Below are 23,175 nucleotides of genomic sequence, written 5' to 3' on the forward strand. Positions count from 1 at the left end.
CTTAAGTTTACTGTTCAATTCAAAATATTCTAGTCATCTCTCTTTAACTGAAAGGTTTTATTCTTTAAGTTAAAAAAGATAATGGAATAGTAACATGCCCGAGATGCACGTGATGGACTATGGTTATAGCTCCTTGATGTTGAAGACATATTTTCTATGTGAGTAAGAGGGTTCTGTGGATCCAGTAGACCCAGTTGGACCAAATTATGGGTAAACTGTTCGTGGTTGACAAACTCGTTTATGCTGTTTAGAGCCTTCTGAAGTGTAGATCGATAAGACATCACATTATTGAGTAACCAAGCCTGAAACAGAAGAACACTAACTGAGTACAAACAATTAATTAAATGAAACAAATGAGAATCATGTAGAAATCAATCAATTAAAAAACATTCAATGATAATACTTCAGTTGTTATTAATATATATATTTAAATTTTCTGTCAGTTTGATTTTAACTTAGAAGGTAGTTTTCAGTTGTGATCCTTGTTGTTAAATTACTTTGGATCAGAAGTTTGGGAGGTTAAGATTTTCTTAAATCAAATATATATATACATATACATATATCCCATAATACTTACCTTTACTCAAACTACAGCTGTTACTCAACTGCCAGGGTTTCTTCCTTTGCCGATCTAAACATTGATTGGATTTTTCTTGTTTGTTCTAGTTTTTTATACCCCATTTAATTTTCCTTAGTAATACTTATCTTGTGATATTCCCTACCTATGCCAATGTGCCCTCTACCCTAGTACTGTATATAAGTACCATATTCTAATAATGTTATCACTTTTTCAAGACTGTCTGAATCTGCAGTTTCTAACATAGCCTCTTAGTGGGGAGAAAAGGTGGGAAAGTGTTAGCAGAGGTAGTATTATTGGAAATAAATATTCAATTTAGGAAAATGTTGACTTCCAAAACATGTCCATGCTGCCACTTATAGCTAGAATCCCACACTGATAAAATGGACAGGCCAGTGAGGGGATTATCCATACAGAAAATGTCTGCATATATCATGAATGTGTCGATGGAAGATTAACATCCTAGTAAAGGAGCCACACTACATACAGAATATATATATAAGTCCCCAAAGCAACACCCCAGGCCCAGAATGATGAAATCCTGTATTGTGTACTCAATATGAGGAAACAGAATTTATCTGGTCTGGAGTCATCCTCACTCTCCAACCATGCAGGCAATTCCACTTACTTCTGGAATTACTGGGAACAATTTGTGCTCAACCAAGATCCCAGTATTGGACCATTCCGTGTTCAGAGTTTTGAGGAGACAATAAACCCTCTGTCAGGAACAATGTAGCCTGGATAATCAAATGTCAAACTGAACAGGTATTACAAATACACTGGGTGCCCCAATTTCTCTGAAGGTTGTGGATTTTACTCGAACACAGTTGGAAGAAAAACTTCTGTATATCACTCAAATAATTGGAAACTAGGTTTAGCAAGGACTCCCTAGCTCCACTAGTAGAACTTGGAAAGTAATATGTATTGAGAAGTCCTGAGGAACAGTTCTGTAAGTGAACCAAGTTCCCTACTTCTTGAAATGCAAAACAAACCTGATCTGTTCAATCTAAAATTGGCAGGGATAGGCAAGATCCCCTTATGCTTTACTAATGATAGTCTATGAGTACCAGTCCAGCATAAAAATATCACCTGGTCTGTCTCTAGGTGGTCTTATGGAACACTTCATTTATACAGATCCTGTTGCAATATGTATAAGGAATATTGAGTTAGTGGTTGCCAGTGTGGAATGGGTTTGATAAAAACACACCTGCATGGGAAACACTTACCATAGACTGAGATACTGTAAAGAAAAAAAAAAAACATCTTGAGAGATAGTTAAAAAAACACACCTCTGTATAATCTAGTAGGAATGGTTAAGATGGCTAAAGGGGATAGGCAAAAACCCTCAAATGAAGATACTGGCAGGTCAGGTAAATAATATTAGATAAAGGTACTGAGAGCAGTCCAAATACCTCTCTCCTCAATGGACTACCAGATCTCTAAGGACAAAGATGTGACAAATCTGATTATACATGACTCACAGAAGATTTCTCACCTTGAAAGAGAGTCCATAATAAAAGTCAGTGTCTACCACATCTAAAGGCATTAGTGTGAGGAACAAAACCTTCAAGACCTTTGCTGAACATGACAAGGATTGAAACTTGATCAAACATAGAAGTGGGAAAAAGTGATCAGCTCTTCCTTGTCTGACAGTGTCTTGAGTAAGAATAACTGGTCTTAGGAAATGAAACAGACACTTTGGACAAAGGACCCAAAACAACTTACTGAATTCTGAGAGTACTGAGGATCTTTGCCATGAGTATTGAATGGTAGTTAATAAGATCACCTTATACAGAGCAACCATGGAGGATTCTAAAACCATTGCTAAAGAGCCAGGTGAAGTGGGTTCAACCTCCTCTCAATACACCATTACCATTTCCATTGATAAATGTTCATCTTGGGCTAGGAAAAAACTCAGAGAAATGCATGGCAGCCTTAATAATTAAACCATGATGTCATGTGGAAGACTGCATAACCTCTATGGCTAAAGCTTTAACTTCTGAATAGCCAGGTGTGCCATGTCAAATCATAGCTGTCTCCACAAAGATGGATTAAGAAGAAGTGAACACTCCAGAAAGTATTGCAGAAATAGAAATTAAGGTGTAGTTATCAATCTGGTTCTATCCACATAGCCCAACAATGGGTTGAAACAAATCATATATAGAATCCTGGGTAACACATGACTTGGAGGAAAGGTATATAGTTGTAATCCTCTCCTGTCCCGGTGAAATACATCTATAGCCAGTTTCTGAAGGTGATGTACTGGAAACTGTGTGCACAGTGTGATGGAATGGAGGTGATAAGAAAAATCTTGTATGATAGGGCAGAACCAACATAAAGCCAATGCAAGTCTGAAAGTAAACACTTGGAACTGTAAGACTTTACCAATGTGGACTGATAGTAGTGAGACAACACCAATAGGGCAATGTGCAGATAGAAGCTGATTACAATGAACTTGGACATCCATAATTTCATTAAAAAAATGTCAACTCAGACTGTGTAATAAGTAACATTTGAGCACCTGAGAACCTTGGCATTGATATAGATGAGAAATATAAATGATTGGTCAGTTGTTGGGAATAAAACCTTGGAAAATCTTTTACAATGCTTTCACTACCTCCAGTATAATAAGATTCTGATAGTCCTACAACTAAATTCCAAATCCCAAGCGTCTGTGGGAGATAACCCTACAGGTTAGGTGGGTAATAGTGGTAAAGCTCTGGAGTGAATAACTAATACTGACTCAAAAACCTGTAGTGTTCCTGGATCCATGGTTACCACAGGACAAAATTCACAGCACTGAGCCCCCACAAACCCTGAAGGTATACAATAATCACTGATGTCATTGACAGCAATCTGACAGAGCAGCAGAATCCTTGGAAATTGACAAAAAAATTATTCTGGCTATTAATGTACTGAGGGGTTGATGTCAAGTCCCATGAATAGGAAAGGAAATATAAGCCCCTCTAGGAGCCAATGAAAATGAGATGCCAACAACAACAGAGTTGAATACAGAAGCATGCTAATAATGGGTGAAGCTCATCATCAATGAAGTTGGTGATCCTGAGGGTCTTCCAACCATGTAAAATGAAAGAAAAACAAAACGTTACATTTTAAAATTGTAGGTTCATAAACTTACCCTGTCTCATCAGAGGACATTAATCTGATCATGTTAACTACAAATTCCACCTCAGAACCCAGAGTTTGAGAAGCAGATGCATGATTTGAGTCATAAAATGCTTCCACCCAGCAGTAGTAGGCTAAACCATGAAGTTTTGACAACCATGTTGGATAAGGTATAACTGTTCCTTCATGTAACTAAGAAGTAAACCTCTCAGCATGAAAAACAATATCCATTGATGGAGAAAAAACTAAAAATTTGTTTCCAGACCTTTAAGCCATCAAGTAAGGTGCAGGCTCAAAAATAACAAAGGAAAGACACAAAACATCACACTCTTAATGAACCAACAGAAGAAAAACATATCAGAGACAGCTTATCCAAAAGTGGCTTTCTTTTGGTTTGCATAGATCATTTAAAGAATTTGTTGATTATCACCAAGTGGAACATTGTTTTGTCAGATAGCTTTGTTTTGTGTGAGTTAAGCAACATTGGGCTATTTGTTATGTGTACATCAAGGAATTGAATGCTACATGTACAGAAATTCACCACTATCCCACAGGGAACTGAAAAACCAACAGACTAAAAAAAGTTGCAGGAAAAAGCAAACACAGAACAACACAGAAATGAGCTTCCTGAGAAACACTACAGAACTGAGTTCCCTGGAGGAGCATCACAGAACTGAATTCCCTCTAGGAGCATCACAGAACTATGTTTCCTTGAAGAGCATCACAGAACTACGTTTCCTTGAGAAGCATCACAGAACTGACCTTCCTTGAGGAACACCACAAAACTGAGGTTGTTGAGAGACATCACAGAAATGAACACACATCTCCATCTCAGATATCAGATATTATAGGTGAGACAGATGAAACCTGATATGCTTCCATGCCAGAAATAATAATCCAGGAATCCATACAACAAATTGGCTTACCAATATTAGTGACACTTTGTTGAGAAAATTTGATAACATTATCTGAATGAGGTGCTTATAAACATTACCAGGGTAGAGGGCACACTGACTAGGTGGAGAGAGTCACAAGACAAATATCTGAAAGGGTAGTTGAATGGGGTGTAAAACCTGTAGCAAGTGAGAAAAAATCAGACCAATGCTTAGATGGGCAAAGGAATAAACTGACAATCGAGTCATAGGTGCAAGTTTGATGGGAAGTCAGTATGTTTTAGAAATAATTGTTTTGTCAATCAGTGATTCAGCTATGCAGGTTTTTACATTAAAGATACGTGTATTACATAAACAAATACATATCATAACCCAGTGAGGATGCAAATCATACAGGTTCTTGTATTAGAGACATGTATAGAACATAAATAAACACATACCCAGACCCAGTGAGGATGCAATTCATATAAGTTCTTGTATTACAGATATGTACAGAACATAAATAAACACATACCATGACCCAGTGAGGATGCAAGTCATACAGGTTCTTGTATTACTTAAAGACACATGTAGTACATACCATGACCCAATGAGTGCTGGAGTTCTCCAGGTTTTTGAATTAAAAATGCATATAACATATAAACAAGCACGTAGAATAGCCCACTAGGTGCTGGAGTAAAGCAGTTTCTTGTATTAACCACTTTTCAATGGGTGGGATCTAACCGTGCATGTCATAGTCTTTTAGCAAGTTCTTTTCAAAATTTAATTCAATTACTTTTTTATATTATACCAATTAGTATTGTGTAAAATCATAGCTAATAATCCATATTTTAATAGTATATATTTATTAATAAAATTTTCTGTCTATGTTATACCAATTAGTATAGTATATAATAGCTAATAATCTACATTTTAATAGTATACAAGTTTTGAGTTCTTAATTTTATAAGACAATATTTCAAATAAATCTTGAACTTCCCCTTGTATGAGAAATGTGACAATTTTTTTCTTGGTTTCCCCTCTTCTCTATTTTATTCACCAATAAGTATGATATTTAACATCAGTTACTATAAAATCATAACTGCTCAGACAAACCATAATTTTTTAGTCTTATATTTTGTTTGACTTCAAAACCATAAACTAGAAAATCATAACCCTCATACCAGACTCACATGTCATTCTCTCTTTCAGGATTTGGTTATAGTTTCTCTTATGTTTAATTCTATATTACAGTACTCTGCATGAGTGTTATGATGAAGTCAAAAAATTATATTTCAGGCTACTTTCAAAGAAGAATAGAAGGTAAATCACAGATGAAACATTAACATTTTACTAATCTTCATATTTAGACTGAAAGAAGAGGAAAATCAAGATATGGTCTAATAAAATTACCAGACTAAAAGAAAACTTAGATAAAATGTCAGTGTTAGATTCTGAGGAAAAGAATGGCTTGAGGAACATTCTGATATTTAATTTTCTTTCTAGGTTAAAAAACAAGTTGAGCATTTAACTCTCAGTTCAACGTAAGAAATGAGGAAAATCAGATAGTGAGTAATATTTCCAAATTTTACTTTTGTGGTACATAACTGTTAAAGTAACTCAGTGCTTTTACTAGTGAGAAGGTCTTTGGGAAGTTTTATTACACAATTTAATAAACCACATTCTAAAATAAAAACTAATAACCACTTCTGTTTAAAAGGACTCACAACTTTGGACGTCCCCAATTTAAATATAGACTTCCATTCTTCTATTGTTAAATTCTCATCAATTGCAGCTTGGAGCTCTTTGATTCCAACAAATAGCATTGGAAGCTATAAAACAATACTATATTAATTTTCTTCTCACACAGAAGCAAAGCTGGAAATACAAGTATCATAGTAACTACAAACCCAAGAGTCAGGTAATACATAATACATATTTATAAAGAGAAATTTGGTTAAAAGATAGTATTCTGGCAGATAGTATTCATATAACAAGTCAAAATTAAAACAGGTAGCTTTATATAGGTAGTATAGGAAAATAACTTTTACAAAGAATGGGTTTAAAATATTTAACTAAATATTTGTGATAATAAGTTTGAAAACAATGATTTATAATGATGTAAGAATTATTAAAAAAACTGACAGAAAATAGCAACAACGTTATTCAAGAAAGCTTCCAGAAAACAGTAATGCTATATATTAAAACTCATGGAAACAACAAGAATGTTCAAGAAAACTCACACTAAAAATGACTTTGAAAAAAGGAAATTTTGAAAACATGAAATATTTGAGATAGGCATTGTTTCTTATGGAGTTAAAACAGTGGCTGTATGTAAAAGTCATGTTGGTTTACAAAATATACAAAGAATAAAATTAAAAAAAACATTAAAAGAAATTTTAAATTACTGCAATGATAGGAGATTTGGAGGAACATCAAGAGTCTGTCAAATGAGCAATTAGGAAATCAAAAATTATATGATGAAAGGTTGGGTGGAACTAAATAGTAAGAATTCCTTCAAATACATTACAGGTAAGCTAAATGTTAGGATGGGAGTAAGGTTTTTTAAAAGATGATACTATGTTAGGGTGGGAGCAAGGTCTCTTAAAGGATAAGACTATGATATAATGGGTGTACGATCTTTTAAGTGATGATACTATATTAGGATGGGGGTAGGGTCTTTTAAAGGATGATACTATGTAAGGATGAGAGTAGGGTCTATTAAAGGGTGATACTATGTTAGGATGAGAGAAGGGTCTATTAAAGGATGATACTATGTTATAATACTTTTCAAAGCAGTTATTTTACACACTGTGTAATTCTATAAACAGCAGTGGCCCCAATGGTATATTAGATGATAATCCAGAGTTACAATCTTCCTTAATTGTGAATCAAATTGACTAGTTATGTGGATTTCACTAGTTGTGTTGGATAAGGCAGATATTACCCATGCACTAAGTAACACAAGGTTTAAAACTTATATACTCAGCTATTCAGGGAACTCTGAATCATTCTGCAATAAATGTCTGATCAATTTACATTGCTCTAAGGAAACATGGTTTCACCTGAAAATGCTACAATATAATCAAAACTTTTCTGGACATACAGAAGAACCAGAATCAATAATGTTTTTATTATACATTTTACTGTTTATCTTTTATGTGGCAAATGAGTGGATAAAACCATAAACAGTTACTGTTTTGATAGATTTATTTATCTGCAACATAAAAAAAAATGAATTTAACAAACCTTGTCATCCAGATGTTCAAAGATATGAAAAATAAACCTGGTTTTGTCATCTTTTGTAAAGGAAGGGATACTTTCTCTAAGAAAGAAAAGGTTTAAATAAGTCATCTGTTTTACAAATATTATCAATAACAGACACAACTAAGAAAGATTAATGTCCCAAGCAATAAAATAAATAAATTTAATACATTAATGACAAATCATTTAACTGTAAAAATAATACCAACAATTACTCACTTTTTTCTCAGTAGATTCTGGAGCCACATATTAAATCTTTCATGGAAGTTCCGCAGCTTTGAAAGTTCTTTCATACGAAGAGTCTATAATGTAAAAGTACATGGGAAAAAATATGTTCCTTATTCATTCAAAAATTAACTGATTTCCAAAATTAATTATTACATTTTTCGTATTATATAGAGTAAGGTAACAAATGACATATATTACATTTACTTAATAGCCTAAGGTAACAAATGGCATACATTACATTTACTTAGTAATCTTGGGTAACAAATGATGTATATTACATTTACTTAGTAATCTTAGGTAACAAATGATGTATATTGCATTTACTTAGTAATCTTAGGTAACAAATGATGTATATTGCATTTACTTAGTAATCTTAGGTAACAAATGATGTATATTGCATTTACTTAGTAATCTTAGGTAACAAATGATGTATATTACATTTACTTAGTAATCTTAGGTAACAAATGATGTATATTACATTTACTTAGTAATCTTAGGTAACAAATGATGTATATTACATTTACTTAGTAATCTTAGGTAACAAATGATGTATATTACATTTACTTAGTAATCTTAGGTAACATATGATGCATATTACATTTACTTAAATTTTTTCTTTCAGAAATTTAAAAGAACAATATCCATTTCCTACCAATAATATAGTGCTATAGCCTACTTTGTACTATATTAGACATAAAATAAGTATAGTATATTTAGTAAATAACTGTGTTATATGCAACAAGCATTTGTTTAACACAGAAAAGAAACTTAACTAAAAGTACTCTCCTCATGACTTTCACTAGAACTGTACATAAAGGTTTGATTATATCTTTATTAATTCACTAGAATTGTATATGAGGGTTTGATTACATCTTTATTGATTCACAAGAACTGTATGTGAGGGTTTGATTATACCTTTATTAATGTAGTTTTTAAATGTTGTAGTGAGAAATTGGAGTTTTTAAAAACTTATTTTTTCAAAAAAACAGTACCACTTTTAATGAATCATTTTGATGCAATGAGTTACGTATGACTAAAGAACACAATCTGGACAGAAACAGTGAGTTACATATGACTGAAAAACACAAGCTGCACAGAAACAATGAGTTAGTTATGACTGAAGAACACAATCTGCACAGACACAATGAGTTAGATATGACTGAAGAACACAATCTGGACAGAAACAACGAGTCAGTTATGACTGAAAAATGCAATACTGGCAGAAACAATGAGTTATGTATGACTGAAGAACACAATCTGGACAGAAAAAACATAATTTTGTAGATGTTCACTTTTTCTATAATTTTTTCAATGAAGTATGAAGAGTACAATTAGTAATTACTAGCACAAACATGTTTAGAACAGATGGATTCTGTGCAGTTGTCTGAAAAGACCTTGATGTTAAAGATGTCACAACAGTATATGTGGTTTAGAACAAGAGAGTTCACTCTAGTAGTCCTGGAAGGTCTGGATATCATAACAGCATTTTTATTAAACGTTTTAGAGCAGATAGATTCTGTGTTTTAGTTCTGGAAGGTCTGGGTGTTATAGATAGTAAAACAGTATATGTATTAACAGGTTTTAAGCAGATGGATTCTGTGTTCTAGGCCTCAAAGATCTGGATGTTATAGATGGCACAACAGTATATCTATTAACAGGTTTAGAGCTGATGGATTCTGTATTCTAGTCCTGGAAGGTCTGAATGTTATACATGGTAAAACAATACATGAATTAACAGGTTTAGAGCAGATATGGTCTTCTATTTCATAGGGTACTGTCTCAATTGAAATTGGTATTCTTAAGCAAATGATAAGATGTACAAAGTAAGATAGATAAGTTAATAGAAATCATGAAAGAGTGGTATGAAAATTGAGAAGAGAGTGAAGAGAAAATTAAATAAGAGTCCAATTTTGAGAAAGATTTAAGTCAATAACAAACCATTTCTAACATAAATACTTTAAGATTAAAACACAGAAATGTGATTCAAGTTGAAAATACTTTAAAAAAGATTAGATCCATGACAATATTAAAAACAGAAGCTTACATTTTTTACAGAACTACTTAAAACATCTCCTTCCTTCAGGTTCTGAGAATTATTTCTTTCTTCAGTTCCATTAATAACCTGCTTCAATGCTGTTCTAACCTCAACTAACAGTTGAATCAAGACTTCAAATCTTCCTTCAGTCTATAATTTAAGATGCAAAACCAAACTTCAGAAACTGTATATATGACAACTGAACTTATAACTACTTGTTACCTGTAAATTACTGACTTTTTTAGAACTTATTAATACTACTTAAATCTTGCAATCATATCAATAAATTCTGTGTAAAACACTCAATGCTGTGAATTATCCAAAAATATATATAAGTAAAATCACTCACATTGATGTTAAATATAAAACACATAACTGAAATCATTCACTTTGACATTAAATATAAAAACATGTAAGTGAAATCATTTGCTTTGATGTTAAATATAAAAACATGTAAGTGAAATCATTTGCTTTGATGTTAAATATAAAAACATGTAAGTGAAATCATTTGCTTTGATGTTAAATATAAAAAAATTGTAAATGAAATCAATCATTCACTTTGACATCCCACATAGACATTATAATCAACACAAACATAACCAACACACATATAACACACCTCAAACATAACAATATATCAGTAGCCGTGTCCTACATAAACATTATAATAAACACAGACATAACAAGCAGATATTTAAAACACCTTAAACATAAAAATATGTCAATAGCCGTGTCTTACATAGACATTATAATCAACAGACACAACTAACACACATTTAACACACCTCAAACATTGCAATATATCAGTAGCCATGTCTCACAGAGACATTATAATCAACACACAGATAACCAACACACATTTAACGCACCTCAAACATAATGATATATCAGTATCCAAGTCCTACATACACATTATAATCAACACAGACACAACCAACACATATTTAACTGAGGACATATACACCATACATAGATTCAATATACAATACTTAGAAATATTGATCTCAATACAACCACACTTTATACAGACAAACTGTATTCAATACTGGCATACTGTGCTCAGTACAGCCACACTTTACATAGACAGTGCTTAGTACATCAACATATTACAAAATAATACAGTACAGCCATACCTTATGTGAACACATTGCACATAACACGGTCAAAGTTACATAGACATCCTGCTGCAGATTAACGTGATGTGTTATATCTTACGATTCCTTCAATATTCTCTTTTAAAATATTTTTGTACAGTATAAATGTACTGAAACACAAGGACGTTTACAGAAAAAATTGTTGAAACTTTAGTGTGATTTCTATAGTAGATAAATCATTTACTGTAGCATAAATACAAGATATAATTACCTCAAGAGATATTAAAGATTTATAAGAACAAGTTATAATTACCTCAAGATATATTAAAGGTATATAAGAACAAGTTATAAGTACCTCAAGAGGTATTAATGAGTTTATAAAAATATCTTATAATTACCTCAAGAACAACATAATGAGTTATGGTTAACATTTCTTCTCTTGAAAAATTGGTTATCATTTCTCTTATGACCTCTATAAATTTCTGAATTTGATCTAGGAAAACTGGTAACCTGTAAACATATAGTAGTAACTCACATTGGAGAAACAGGTAACCTGTACACATATAGTAGTAACTTACATTAGAGAAACTGGTAACCTGTAAACACATAGTAGTAACTTACATTAGAGAAACTGGTAACCTGTAAACATATAGTAGTAACTTACATTAGAGAAACTGGTAACCTGTAAACATATTGTAGTAACTTACATTAGAGAAACTGGCAATCTGTATGTAGCCACAGCTAGCTCAATTTCAATTTTTGAGTCTAAGTCTCAACAATATCTAAGTGTTATGCCCTTCCAAACAAATCCAGATTGATCAGGATTGGGAAATGATCTGGAAACCCAATCACACACGTTCATCCCCATAGACAATTAGTTCTCTCATGCACAGTACTTGAATATATGAAAATTGATATTTACCCTTAAGATAATGCATGCATTTGTATATTTGAGTGTTTTGTTATATTGTTTTCATACATGTTATATGTCTTCACAATTTTGTTAGGTTATAATTATGCCATCATTGTCAACCAAGCACGAAAGAATACCTGACTATGAATACCTATAAATAGATTCACTCTGAGGTTAGTATGGTCACAACCACATGGGATTTCTTACAATAGACACTGGAAGCTTTGGAATTTGAATTAGGGACTCCCCATGTTCCTACTGGTCGAACAAGGTATTGATTTGTTTATCTTTTGAAAACTTTCAAAGATTGTTTTGATTTTGATAATGTATGAGACAGAATGTATATGATATTTAGTACAGATCTTAATTCATTGTTTCTATCCTGCCATACTCACCTGTTGAATTTATATGTCTGTTAAGCTGTAATTTCATGCTCGTACCAGTAACAATATGGCTTTTGTGTACAATTGTCTTCTATGGGCCTGTAATTCAATATGTGAGTGAATTTACTTATATGAACTTAATTCTTGATTGTTACAGTTCCTCGGTGTGCATGGTATAAATGTAGTTCATTTCATCACACTAAATTCCATTTAAACATCAGTGATTGTCGTGTGGGTTCATATGGGACAATACAAATGAAGTTTAGTCAAACAGGATTACTGTCACATGCAGGGACCTCAAGGCTTAGTGTCAGGAGTTTGCTATTTGTTATTTCCATCAGTAATATAAAAGGAAATAATATTCAATAAATTATGTCAATTTCCTAATCATATTGACATCTTGTGTGTTGCTGGTTGTGACAAGATAAGTCAGGCAAATAACTAGGTGATAACTTTCAATTATACTAAACACAAAGTAATTCATGAGGGTTATAAATATTTTAAAATTACAATAGAGCAATGGTTTCATAATGAACAAATAATTAACTAGTAAACACAAAATACCTAAATTTGCAGGTATTTTAACATGAATTTTAACCTAGAATTGCAGTATTTTAAATCTCCAACAAAGCAGTGGTTTAATAATTAATTAGTAATATTACATACCAAGATTTGCTGTATTTTAACACTCCAATAAAGCAGTGGTTTACTACTTAACTAGTACACACTACACACTTAGATTTGCAGTATTTTAACACTTCAATAGAGTGTAGTTTAGTAATTAACTAGTACACATTACATACCTATATTTGCAGTATCTCAACTCTCCAATAAAGCACTGGTTTAGTAATTCACTAGTAACGTTACATACCTAGATTTTCAGTATTTTAACACTTCAATATAGCAGTGGTTTAATAATTAATTAGTATACATTACATACCTAGATTTGCAGTATTTAACACTTCAATAAAGCAGTAGTTTAGTTATTAACTAGCAAATGTTGCATACCTCGATTTGCAGTATTTTAACACTCCAATAAAGCAGTGGTTTGGTACTTAACTAGTAATATTACATTCCTACATTTGCAGTATCTTAACACTTCAATACAACAGTGGTTTAATAATGAACTAGTAAACATTATATACCTAAATCTGCAGTATTTTAACACTTCAATACAAAGTGGTTTAATAATTAACTAGTAAATATTTCATACCTAGATTTGCAGTATTTTAACACTTCATATCTTTCTTCTGTAAGGAGTTCATGGTTTCTCCAATACACTAAATCACACAGTAGTAACAGGCTAGCTCCAGCTGAAAATACAAATCACATTACTCTAACATCTTCATAAAAACTTAAAATTATATTCAACTTGTAACTATAAAAAACAGCTATTCAATGATCTTCTGAAGAAAACATTTCTTAATACACTCGGTAACAACCAATTATTCAATAGTATTTTGAAGAAAGGCATTCCTTTTTACACTCAATAAAGACCACGATAATATTTTAATGGTTTTCTGAAGGAGAATATTGTTTAATACTCTCAGTGTAAATCAAATACCCAACAGTCTTCTGAAGGAAAAAATACTAGAAAACATTTAGTAAAAACCAATTATTCAAATGTCTTCTGGGGAAGGATGTACAGTAATACCATCAGCAAAAATGAGTAAAAACCACACACACACACACCAAATGTTTAATAAGTGCTTGATATCAGTCATAAACACCCAAATATATGAAACTCTATTTTCTAAGCACTTTATAAATATAAAAAATCACATACAAAATACTGCTATAATCAGGGTTGAAGAAAAACGAATTTATTGAGCCTTAAGAACCATCGAAATTCAAAATAGAGTTTTCAAACAATGTATTACAAATTTTATCACTTAAAAGTAAGAGAGTTAATGATTATGTGCCTGGACAGTAACATTAATATGAATGTTATTAAGTATAAAATAAATAAAGTATTTAGGAAACAATAAATCAGAAGAAGAAGAAAACTCCACGTAACACAAGATTAAACCATTTCAGAATCAATAATAATACCGAATGTGGAATAATTTGTTTTAACTATACCTCATGAAGAAACTTGTTTAGACTTAAGGTAGGGTTTTTGTTTAATGGTGACACCACAAGTGACTATGTAATTTACATAATCTTTCACAACATTAATATCTGTGGAAGTTTTTTCATAATAAAAATACATCCAAGTTCAACATGTTCTAGTTAGAAGATGAGTTAATGTTTCAATATAACTGAATAATTCATAGTTGAACTAAATGATAAAAGGAATAATAAATGAGTGGCAAACAAAACCATAACAAAATAAAAGTAATATTTGGTATCTGAAAAATGTTTTTCAAAAGCAAAACTAAAAATCCATTTCTCTTCCTTATGTGTTTCTTTACAGGTAACCTATTTAATTCACTATTCTTTCCCACTTGATTTCAAAAATTCAAGAATATGTTTGCCAATGACTCTTTGCTAATTGATTATTTCTACAAATTAAACAACCAAACTCATTCACTAACTCTTTTAAAATGTTTTTTTTTTAAATGTTTTGAAATCCTCTATGTTGCTGCCTAAATAGTCTTAATAGCAAATATATACCTAAAGTCACTCATGTTTTTTTTAGAAATACATTCTCTATCTTTCTGAAGATTGAAATAAACCGATGTACTGGACTTTGTTCATGCTTTTAAAAAAACACATGACATATCTTTTTACACTTTTTCTAATATTGAAATTTAAAAACAAACCTAATTTATCACATACGGTTTTTAAAGAATACAAAAATCATGATAAACCTTTTCTTGTCTTCTGATAAAAATATATTAAAACACAAAGCTTACCCACTGCAACTTCTTTTAATGTTTGTTTGATGACACAGTACAGCCGTGCAGCACCATTTCCATCATTGAACTGAGAACCAAGAGTGATACCATTGAAGTAATCTACCATATTACAAGCACAAGTGTGGATGTCATTTACCAAGCTCAAAAGTTCTGGAAGAAGTTATAAAAATTGATAATTAAAGTGAAGAATTGCATACTTTACTTAAAAATTACAGTTTAAGAAAACTTTAACCAGTCTGTTGTATTATTTATCTCCAGCATACTACAAACTTTTGGAAACAATTTAAACAACAAGTTATTGAGTTTGTTAGTCAGTTAACACATAACCAATGTATGATTTAGCCAGTTTACTTTCAACCTGATAGTTAACTGGTTAATTATTTCAATGATATGAATATGGACAAAGAAACAGTGGCATCAAGTTGAATTTCTGTAAGGCATAGTTTACTAGTGAAGCTTGTCCTACCTTTGAATATTAATAATATTAGCAGTAGAATTTCAAGCTAAAGAAAAAAATATTTTATTCCAATTAAAAAACCTGGGCTGTCAAGTTTCTCCTTTTTTTTTATCAAATTAGTCAAGAAAAACTATCCATCACAAAAATATACACATGAGCCAAAACCCATGAATCCATGACAAAAAATATATATGGGCCAAAACCCATAAATCCATCACATCAAAATAGATATGAATTAAAACCTATGAAATTATATTTCATGAAGCATAAAGTAATGGACAGATGTTAAAATTCTTGTCAAACAAAATATTAACAGTTCCCATGAAAACATCAGTTTTCACTTCACTTTAATCTTCTGATCGTATTCACTAACAACAGGCAACTTTTAAAGCTCCGACATTAAAACATTACTTATTTTTAAATATTACAGTTTTTTACCAATTTAATGCAACAATAACACTCCTAAAATTATTTCAACTAACACTAAAACATTACTGAATTGTAAATATAACACTTTTCACTGAACTAATGAAACATTTCAACTACTGAAATATTTTTAAACTAAAATTAACTATGATTTAGAACTGAAACAATAATGCATCATTTTATTCATTTAGCTTAAATAATTTCAAGTAGTTAGTTGTATATTTTTTGCCTTTGGCATTAAAGTATAGATATTTTTAGTGAGAAAATTTTTGAGTTATTGTTAATTTGTGGAGAAAATATGATAAGAATTTACTTTCAATTGCAGCTACTAGTTTTTGTTTCACAAAACACCTAATCTAGAAAGAAAGGAAAAGAATATCAAAGTAAGATCCTTACGTTGTTTTAAAGAAAAGCTTTTTAAGACCTGTTTGCACATCTCAGCAAAGCGAGAGAAGCCAGGGAGCTGGCCTACATACTGGAGGCAGCTCTTGGCAGTCTCTTCCTGGAGACCAGATACAAGGCATTCACAATAAAGGTAATACAGGGTAGCATACAAAACATCTTCAGGAAGTCCCTGAAGTGGACAGGAAGGCTGTGTCCAATTAATTGAGGGATTTGCAACATTTAGAATTGTACTGTGAACTAAAAACTGAAGAAAAGAATACAATCACAGACTAGCAAATCTCAAATGTCTATCTGACATCAAACTGTCACTAATTTATCATATAACTGACACCAAGTTTAATAAAAGTTTATCATTAATTATATGACTGATATAAGGGTTATTGTTCATTTGTCAAAAATTAATGATATAACCAATAAAGGTTCTGCTGTTTCATCAGAATTAAATAAGAGTTATATATCAGAGCAGGTATTAGTTTATTAGAATTAAATAATTATACACTTATATGAATGTAGCTTCATCGAAATAGTTACATAACTTTACTAAAATTAAATGATAACTGACATCAAAGTAACTGTTGGTTTACCAGAATCAAATGATAACTGATTATCAAAGTAATTGTTAACTTACCAGAATCAAATGATAACTGATTATCAAAGTAACTGTTGGTTTAACAAAAGCAAATGATAACTGATTATCAAAGTAACTGTTGGTTTACCAGAAGCAAATGATAACTGATTATCAAAGTAATTGCTAGTTTACCAGAACCAAATGATAACTGATTATCAAAGTAATTGCTAGTTTACCAGAACCAAATGATAACTGATTATCAAAGTAATTGCTAGTTTACCAGAACCAAATGATAACTGATTATCAAAGTAATTGTTAGTTTACCAGAACCAAATGATAACTGATTATCAAAGTAATTGTTAGTATACCAGAATCAAATGATAACTGATTATCAAAGTAATTGTTAGTATACCAGAACCAAATGATAACTGATTATCAAAGTAATTGTTAGTTTACCAGAACCAAATGATAACTGATTATCAAAGTAATTGTTAGTTTACCAGAACCAAATGATAACTGATTATCAAAGTAATTGTTAGTTTACCAGAACCAAATGATAACTGATAATCAAAGTAACTGTTGGTTTACCAGAATCAAATGACAACTGATTATCAAAGTAACTGTTGGTTTAACAAAAGCAAATGATAACTGATTATCAAAGTAATTGCTAGTTTACCAGAACCAAATGATAACTGATTATCAAAGTAATTGCTAGTTTACCAGAACCAAATGATAACTGATTATCAAAGTAATTGCTAGTTTACCAGAACCAAATGATAACTGATTATCAAAGTAATTGCTAGTTTACCAGAACCAAATGATAACTGATTATCTAAGTAATTGTTAGTTTACCAGAACCAAATGATAACTGATTATCAAAGTAATTGTTAGTATACCAGAATCAAATGATAACTGATTATCAAAGTAATTGTTAGTATACCAGAACCAAATGATAACTGATTATCAAAGTAATTGTTAGTTTACCAGAACCAAATGATAACTGATTATCAAAGTAATTGTTAGTTTACCAGAACCAAATGATAACTGATTATCAAAGTAATTGTTAGTTTACCAGAACCAAATGATAACTGATTATCAAAGTAATTGTTAGTTTACCAGAACCAAATGATAACTGATTATCAAAGTAATTGTTAGTTTACCAGAACCAAATGATAACTGATTATCAAAGTAATTGTTAGTTTACCAGAACCAAATGATAACTGATAATCAAAGTAACTGTTGGTTTACCAGAATCAAATGACAACTGATTATCAAAGTAACTGTTGGTTTAACAAAAGCAAATGATAACTGATTATCAAAGTAACTGTTGGTTTACCAGAATCAAATGATAACTGATTATCAAAGTAATTGTTAGTTTACCAGAAGCAAATGATAACTGATTATCAAAGTAACTGTTAGTTTACCAGAATCAAATGATAACTAATTATCAAAGTAATTTTAGTTTACCAGAATCGAATGATAACTAATTATCAAAGTAATTTTTAGTTTACCAGAATCGAATGATAACTGATTATCAAAGTAACTGTTGGTTTACCAGAAGCAAATGATAACTGATTATCAAAGTAATTGTTAGTATACCAGAATCAAATGATAACTGATTATCAAAGTAATTGTTAACTTACCAGAAGCAAATGATAACTGATTATCAAAGTAATTGTTAGTATACCAGAATCAAATGATAACTGATTATCAAAGTAATTGTTAGTTTACCAGAACCAAATGATAACTGATTATCAAAGTAATTGTTAGTTTACCAGAACCAAATGATAACTGATTATCAAAGTAATTGTTAGTTTACCAGAAGCAAATGATAACTGATTATCAAAGTAATTGTTAACTTACCAGAATCAAATGATAACTGATTATCAAAGTAATTGTTAGTTTACCAGAATCAAATGATAACTGATTATCAAAGTAATTGTTAGTTTACCAGAAATACAGTTACACTCTAAGATTAAAACACATACTACATTTCTACTATTACATTCTTGCATTAGCTCAGTATAACAGGACTAGGATAAAATTATTACACATATTCAAAAATCACTAGAACACAGCCCAACTCACACTACTGATAAATGCTCAGATATTGACAAAAAAGGTACAAAAGTACACGTTCAAATATTTCATGTACTTTTGTAAAATGGTTCTACATTTAATTTAGTGACTAGTTACTTTCAAAACAGATCTGAACAATTATACTGTCTGTTTACAGTTACATAATTCTTGCAAACCTACAATAAATGGTAATATTCAAAAGCAACAAACCTCCTGCCCATTGGAAGATGTGATTTTCATGTCAGACAAGTAACCCATCTCTAGAAGACACAGCAGAGAAAAAGGTCTATCATATTTTGATTCATTCACCGTGACCTGAAACAAACAGTTTTGGCCCAAACAAATGAAAGAGAACCATTCAGAACAAAATCAAGAAAGGTTTTATCACAAATATGGGATAATGCTTAATGACCTAGTGGTGATCAGCTAGCACAACTAATATTAAATGATGGTAGTATGACTTCATGAGTTAGTTCCAGTGATGTGAATTTTTGGGCTAATATTAGTAATACCCTTGATAATATCTTGAAAAGATACAAAGGAAATACAGTATGTGTATATAAAGATATGACAGAATATCTGTTGTCTCTTTTAAAACATCCAGTGATCAGGATGAGAAGCTTTCTGATCAGTGACATAACAAATGGTTCACAATAGATAATTCCCACAATGAGCATGGTCATCTGCAGGCCTGTAGACAATCTACTCGATTTCTAGAAGTTTCTTCAACACTCCAAATATGTGATAAACATGTGACTGATGTGTTGAGAGAACTTTGTTCAGATCTCCTGGGATGTAGTAAACATGTAACTCATGTGTTGAGAGAATCTTGTCTAGCCTCCTGGAATGTAGTAAACATGTAACCCACACTGGAATCAGTTCACTAGAGAATATCCCACATTGGACACAGTTTTGTTAAAAAATATTACACACTGGACTCACTTTCACCTCAAAATACCCCACAATAGACTCAGTTTTATGAACAATACTCCACAATTAATTCACTACCACTTCAGAATATCCCACAATGGACTCAGTTTCACTTGAAAATACTTAATAAATTCAGATTCGCAAGAGGATACCCCCACTTAATTTTTACTCACCAATAACAAAACACAAGCTCTAACAGATATAATATCAGCTTAAACTGAAAACCATACAGTAACAAAGAATGGCTAAATAAAAGCCTTTAAAAAATGTGATACAGAATCAATGTTTTAAGGCTACTAGTTTATGATTTTTGAATTATTTTAATTTTAAAAGATAAAATCTAATGTTCTAATGTTTACCAATTGGCAGTTTATTTGCATTAAGAGAGCTGACTTTTACACATTTTCTGAAAAGAGAGTTTGAAATTTGCTACCTTATTACACTGAAGCACACACCAGCCTTCATATGTTAACTGTAATGTACCCTCTCCAGGTTGGTTAACCTGGAACAATAAATATTTCATTTCAGAATAATAAACTAAAGTTTGACATGACTATCAAATTTATCTCATGAAACCAAACTGTTAAACAACTAGCTGTAATGTATATGTTTAAAATTAATAAAACTAACACAATAAACAACACTTAAATAAATATTCAGAATACATTGCTAACATTAATAAAACTGACACAAGAAACAAGACTGTTAAATAAATATCCAGAATATGTGGTTAACATTGCTAAAATTAGCACAAGAAACACGACTGTAAAATAAAAATCCAGAATACATGGTTAATGTTACTAAAATTGATGTAAGAAACAAGACTGTTAAATAAATATCCAGAATACATGTTTAACATTACTGAAACTGACACAAACAACAAGACTTAAATAAAAATACAGAATACGTAGTTAACATTAATAAAACTGACACAAGAAACAAGACTGTTAAATAAATATCCAGAATACACGGTTAACATTGCTAAAACTAGCACAAGAAACAAGACTGTTAAATAAACATCCAGAATACATGGCTAACATTAATAAAACTGACACAAAAAATAAGACTGTTAAATAAATATCCAGAATACATGGTAAATGTTACTAAAACTGACACAAAAAATAAGACTGTTAAATAAATATCCAGAATACATGGTAAATGTTACTAAAACTGACACAAAAAATAAGACTGTTAAATAAATATCCAGAATACATGTTTAACATTACTGAAACTAACACAAGCAACAAGACTGTTAAATAAAAATCCAGAATACATGGTTAACGTTACTAAAATTGATGCAAGAAACAAGACTGTTAAATAAACATCCAGAATACATGGCTAACATTAATAAAACTGACACAAAAAATAAGACTGTTAAATAAATATCCAGAATACATGGTAAATGTTACTAAAACTGACACAAAAAAAAACTGACACAAAAAATAAGACTGTTAAATAAATATCCAGAATACATGTTTAACATTACTGAAACTAACACAAGCAACAAGACTGTTAAATAAAAATCCAGAATACATGGTTAACGTTACTAAAATTGATGCAAGAAACAAGACTGTTAAATAAATATCCAGAATACATGTTTAACATTCCTAAAACTGACACAACAAAAAGACTATTAATTAAATATCCAGAATACATGGTTAATGTTACTGAAATTGACACAAGTAACAAGACTTAAAAAGCTATGCAAAATACATAATTAAAAATACTAGAAACCTCACAAGAAACTTGCCTGTTTTTATATGTACCCACAATACAATTTTAATTAACACATTATAGTAGTATTATAAACTAATCATTACTTTTATAATTTACTGAGACAAAGAATACAAAATATCATATGAACAACAATAGCTAAAAAAATAAAGTAACTTACCCTAAATTCAATTACATGATCAGCAAATGCCCCGAACAGGCGAAGATAATGTACATTTCCTACAAAAACCTGTAATATTCACAAAATTTGATTTGAATTGTAGATGACAAATATTTTCTTAATATTAAAGTAATTGATTTTACAGAAGGTTCTTTGTTGTAAGTGATTCTGCTATTGCTGTTGTACAAAATCCTTTCTTTATAATTAATATCTATATCCCAGAAGAACCATTTCAAAAATAAAATTAGGCTATTCTAATATTTGAACAAAAATAAATTTGTCTCTTTCGTATACATCATTTCTGGCTTTTTACTTGATTTGTATAAATATTTGTTATCTGAGATGGTTCCTTTGTTTTATATCCCAGGGCATTCTTTTGTCCACACCCTTCCTCTTGGTCTTCCCATATTGTTGTATGTATAAGAATATCAACAACAAAGCGTTGTCTTCCCATGTGGCTCCATGTGTCAAAATGTCGACCACATACTTCCCATATAGTTGTGTGTCAAAATGTTGACCACATATTTCCCATATGGCTGTGTTTATCAGAATGTCGACCATGTACTTCCTATATGGCTCTGTGTGTGATAATGTTGACCACATACTACTGTATCCGTGTATAGCTGTGTGTGTCAGGATGTTCACCACATGTGTCCATGTTTGTTTTTTTATGCAACATCTTCCTCATCATCTGGTTAAATGTTGTTGTTGCACTGACTAACCCAAATGATATCTTCTTGAACTGGTAGTATCCATTTAGTATCCTGAAGACTGTCTTCTATTTAGATACTGACAAAAATTTAACTGAAGTCAATCTAGGTAAAGAGCTTGGCTCTGTCCAGTTTCATCATAACAGCCTCTGGGCTGCTCATAGGTTTGAAATCGAACTTCTCCATGAGGTTCAGGTTTTAGAAGTCCCACTGGTGAACAGTAAGCTGATTTTGAAGATTCAATGATACTCAATTTTTAGATTACCTAACTTGTTGTTTGATAAAGTCTCTCATGTCATAGTGCACTTGTTTGAGGTCCAACTTGACTGGATCCTTGGTCATCACCCTAATTG

General features: G+C 31.1%; 1 protein-coding gene across 4 annotated transcripts in view; it reads right to left on the bottom strand.

The window, feature by feature from the left end:
• LOC143237423 (uncharacterized) overlaps nucleotides 1-23,175 on the bottom strand; it is a 90,688-nt gene that overhangs the window by 23,133 nt on the left and 44,380 nt on the right. For 3 of the 4 annotated variants that reach the window (XR_013020062.1, XM_076476661.1, XM_076476663.1), the window contains exons 4-15: nucleotides 22,113-22,181; nucleotides 20,652-20,720; nucleotides 19,499-19,603; nucleotides 16,633-16,885; nucleotides 15,351-15,503; nucleotides 13,706-13,805; nucleotides 11,595-11,706; nucleotides 10,112-10,252; nucleotides 8,059-8,141; nucleotides 7,825-7,900; nucleotides 6,303-6,407; nucleotides 99-302 (exon numbers count right to left, since the gene is read on the bottom strand). Coding sequence is in view for 3 of the 4 variants with exons in the window: in XM_076476661.1 (XP_076332776.1) it covers nucleotides 99-302; nucleotides 6,303-6,407; nucleotides 7,825-7,900; nucleotides 8,059-8,141; nucleotides 10,112-10,252; nucleotides 11,595-11,706; nucleotides 13,706-13,805; nucleotides 15,351-15,503; nucleotides 16,633-16,885; nucleotides 19,499-19,603; nucleotides 20,652-20,720; nucleotides 22,113-22,181 (1,470 nt within the window). In the remaining variant the exon portion in view is untranslated. The remainder of the gene's footprint in view (nucleotides 1-98; nucleotides 303-6,302; nucleotides 6,408-7,824; nucleotides 7,901-8,058; nucleotides 8,142-10,111; nucleotides 10,253-11,594; nucleotides 11,707-13,705; nucleotides 13,806-15,350; nucleotides 15,504-16,632; nucleotides 16,886-19,498; nucleotides 19,604-20,651; nucleotides 20,721-22,112; nucleotides 22,182-23,175) is intronic. The other variant, XM_076476662.1, reaches the window with a different exon arrangement.

This window comes from Tachypleus tridentatus, chromosome 13 (genome assembly GCF_004210375.1).
Source record: "Tachypleus tridentatus isolate NWPU-2018 chromosome 13, ASM421037v1, whole genome shotgun sequence".
Lineage (NCBI taxonomy): Eukaryota > Metazoa > Arthropoda > Merostomata > Xiphosura > Limulidae > Tachypleus > Tachypleus tridentatus.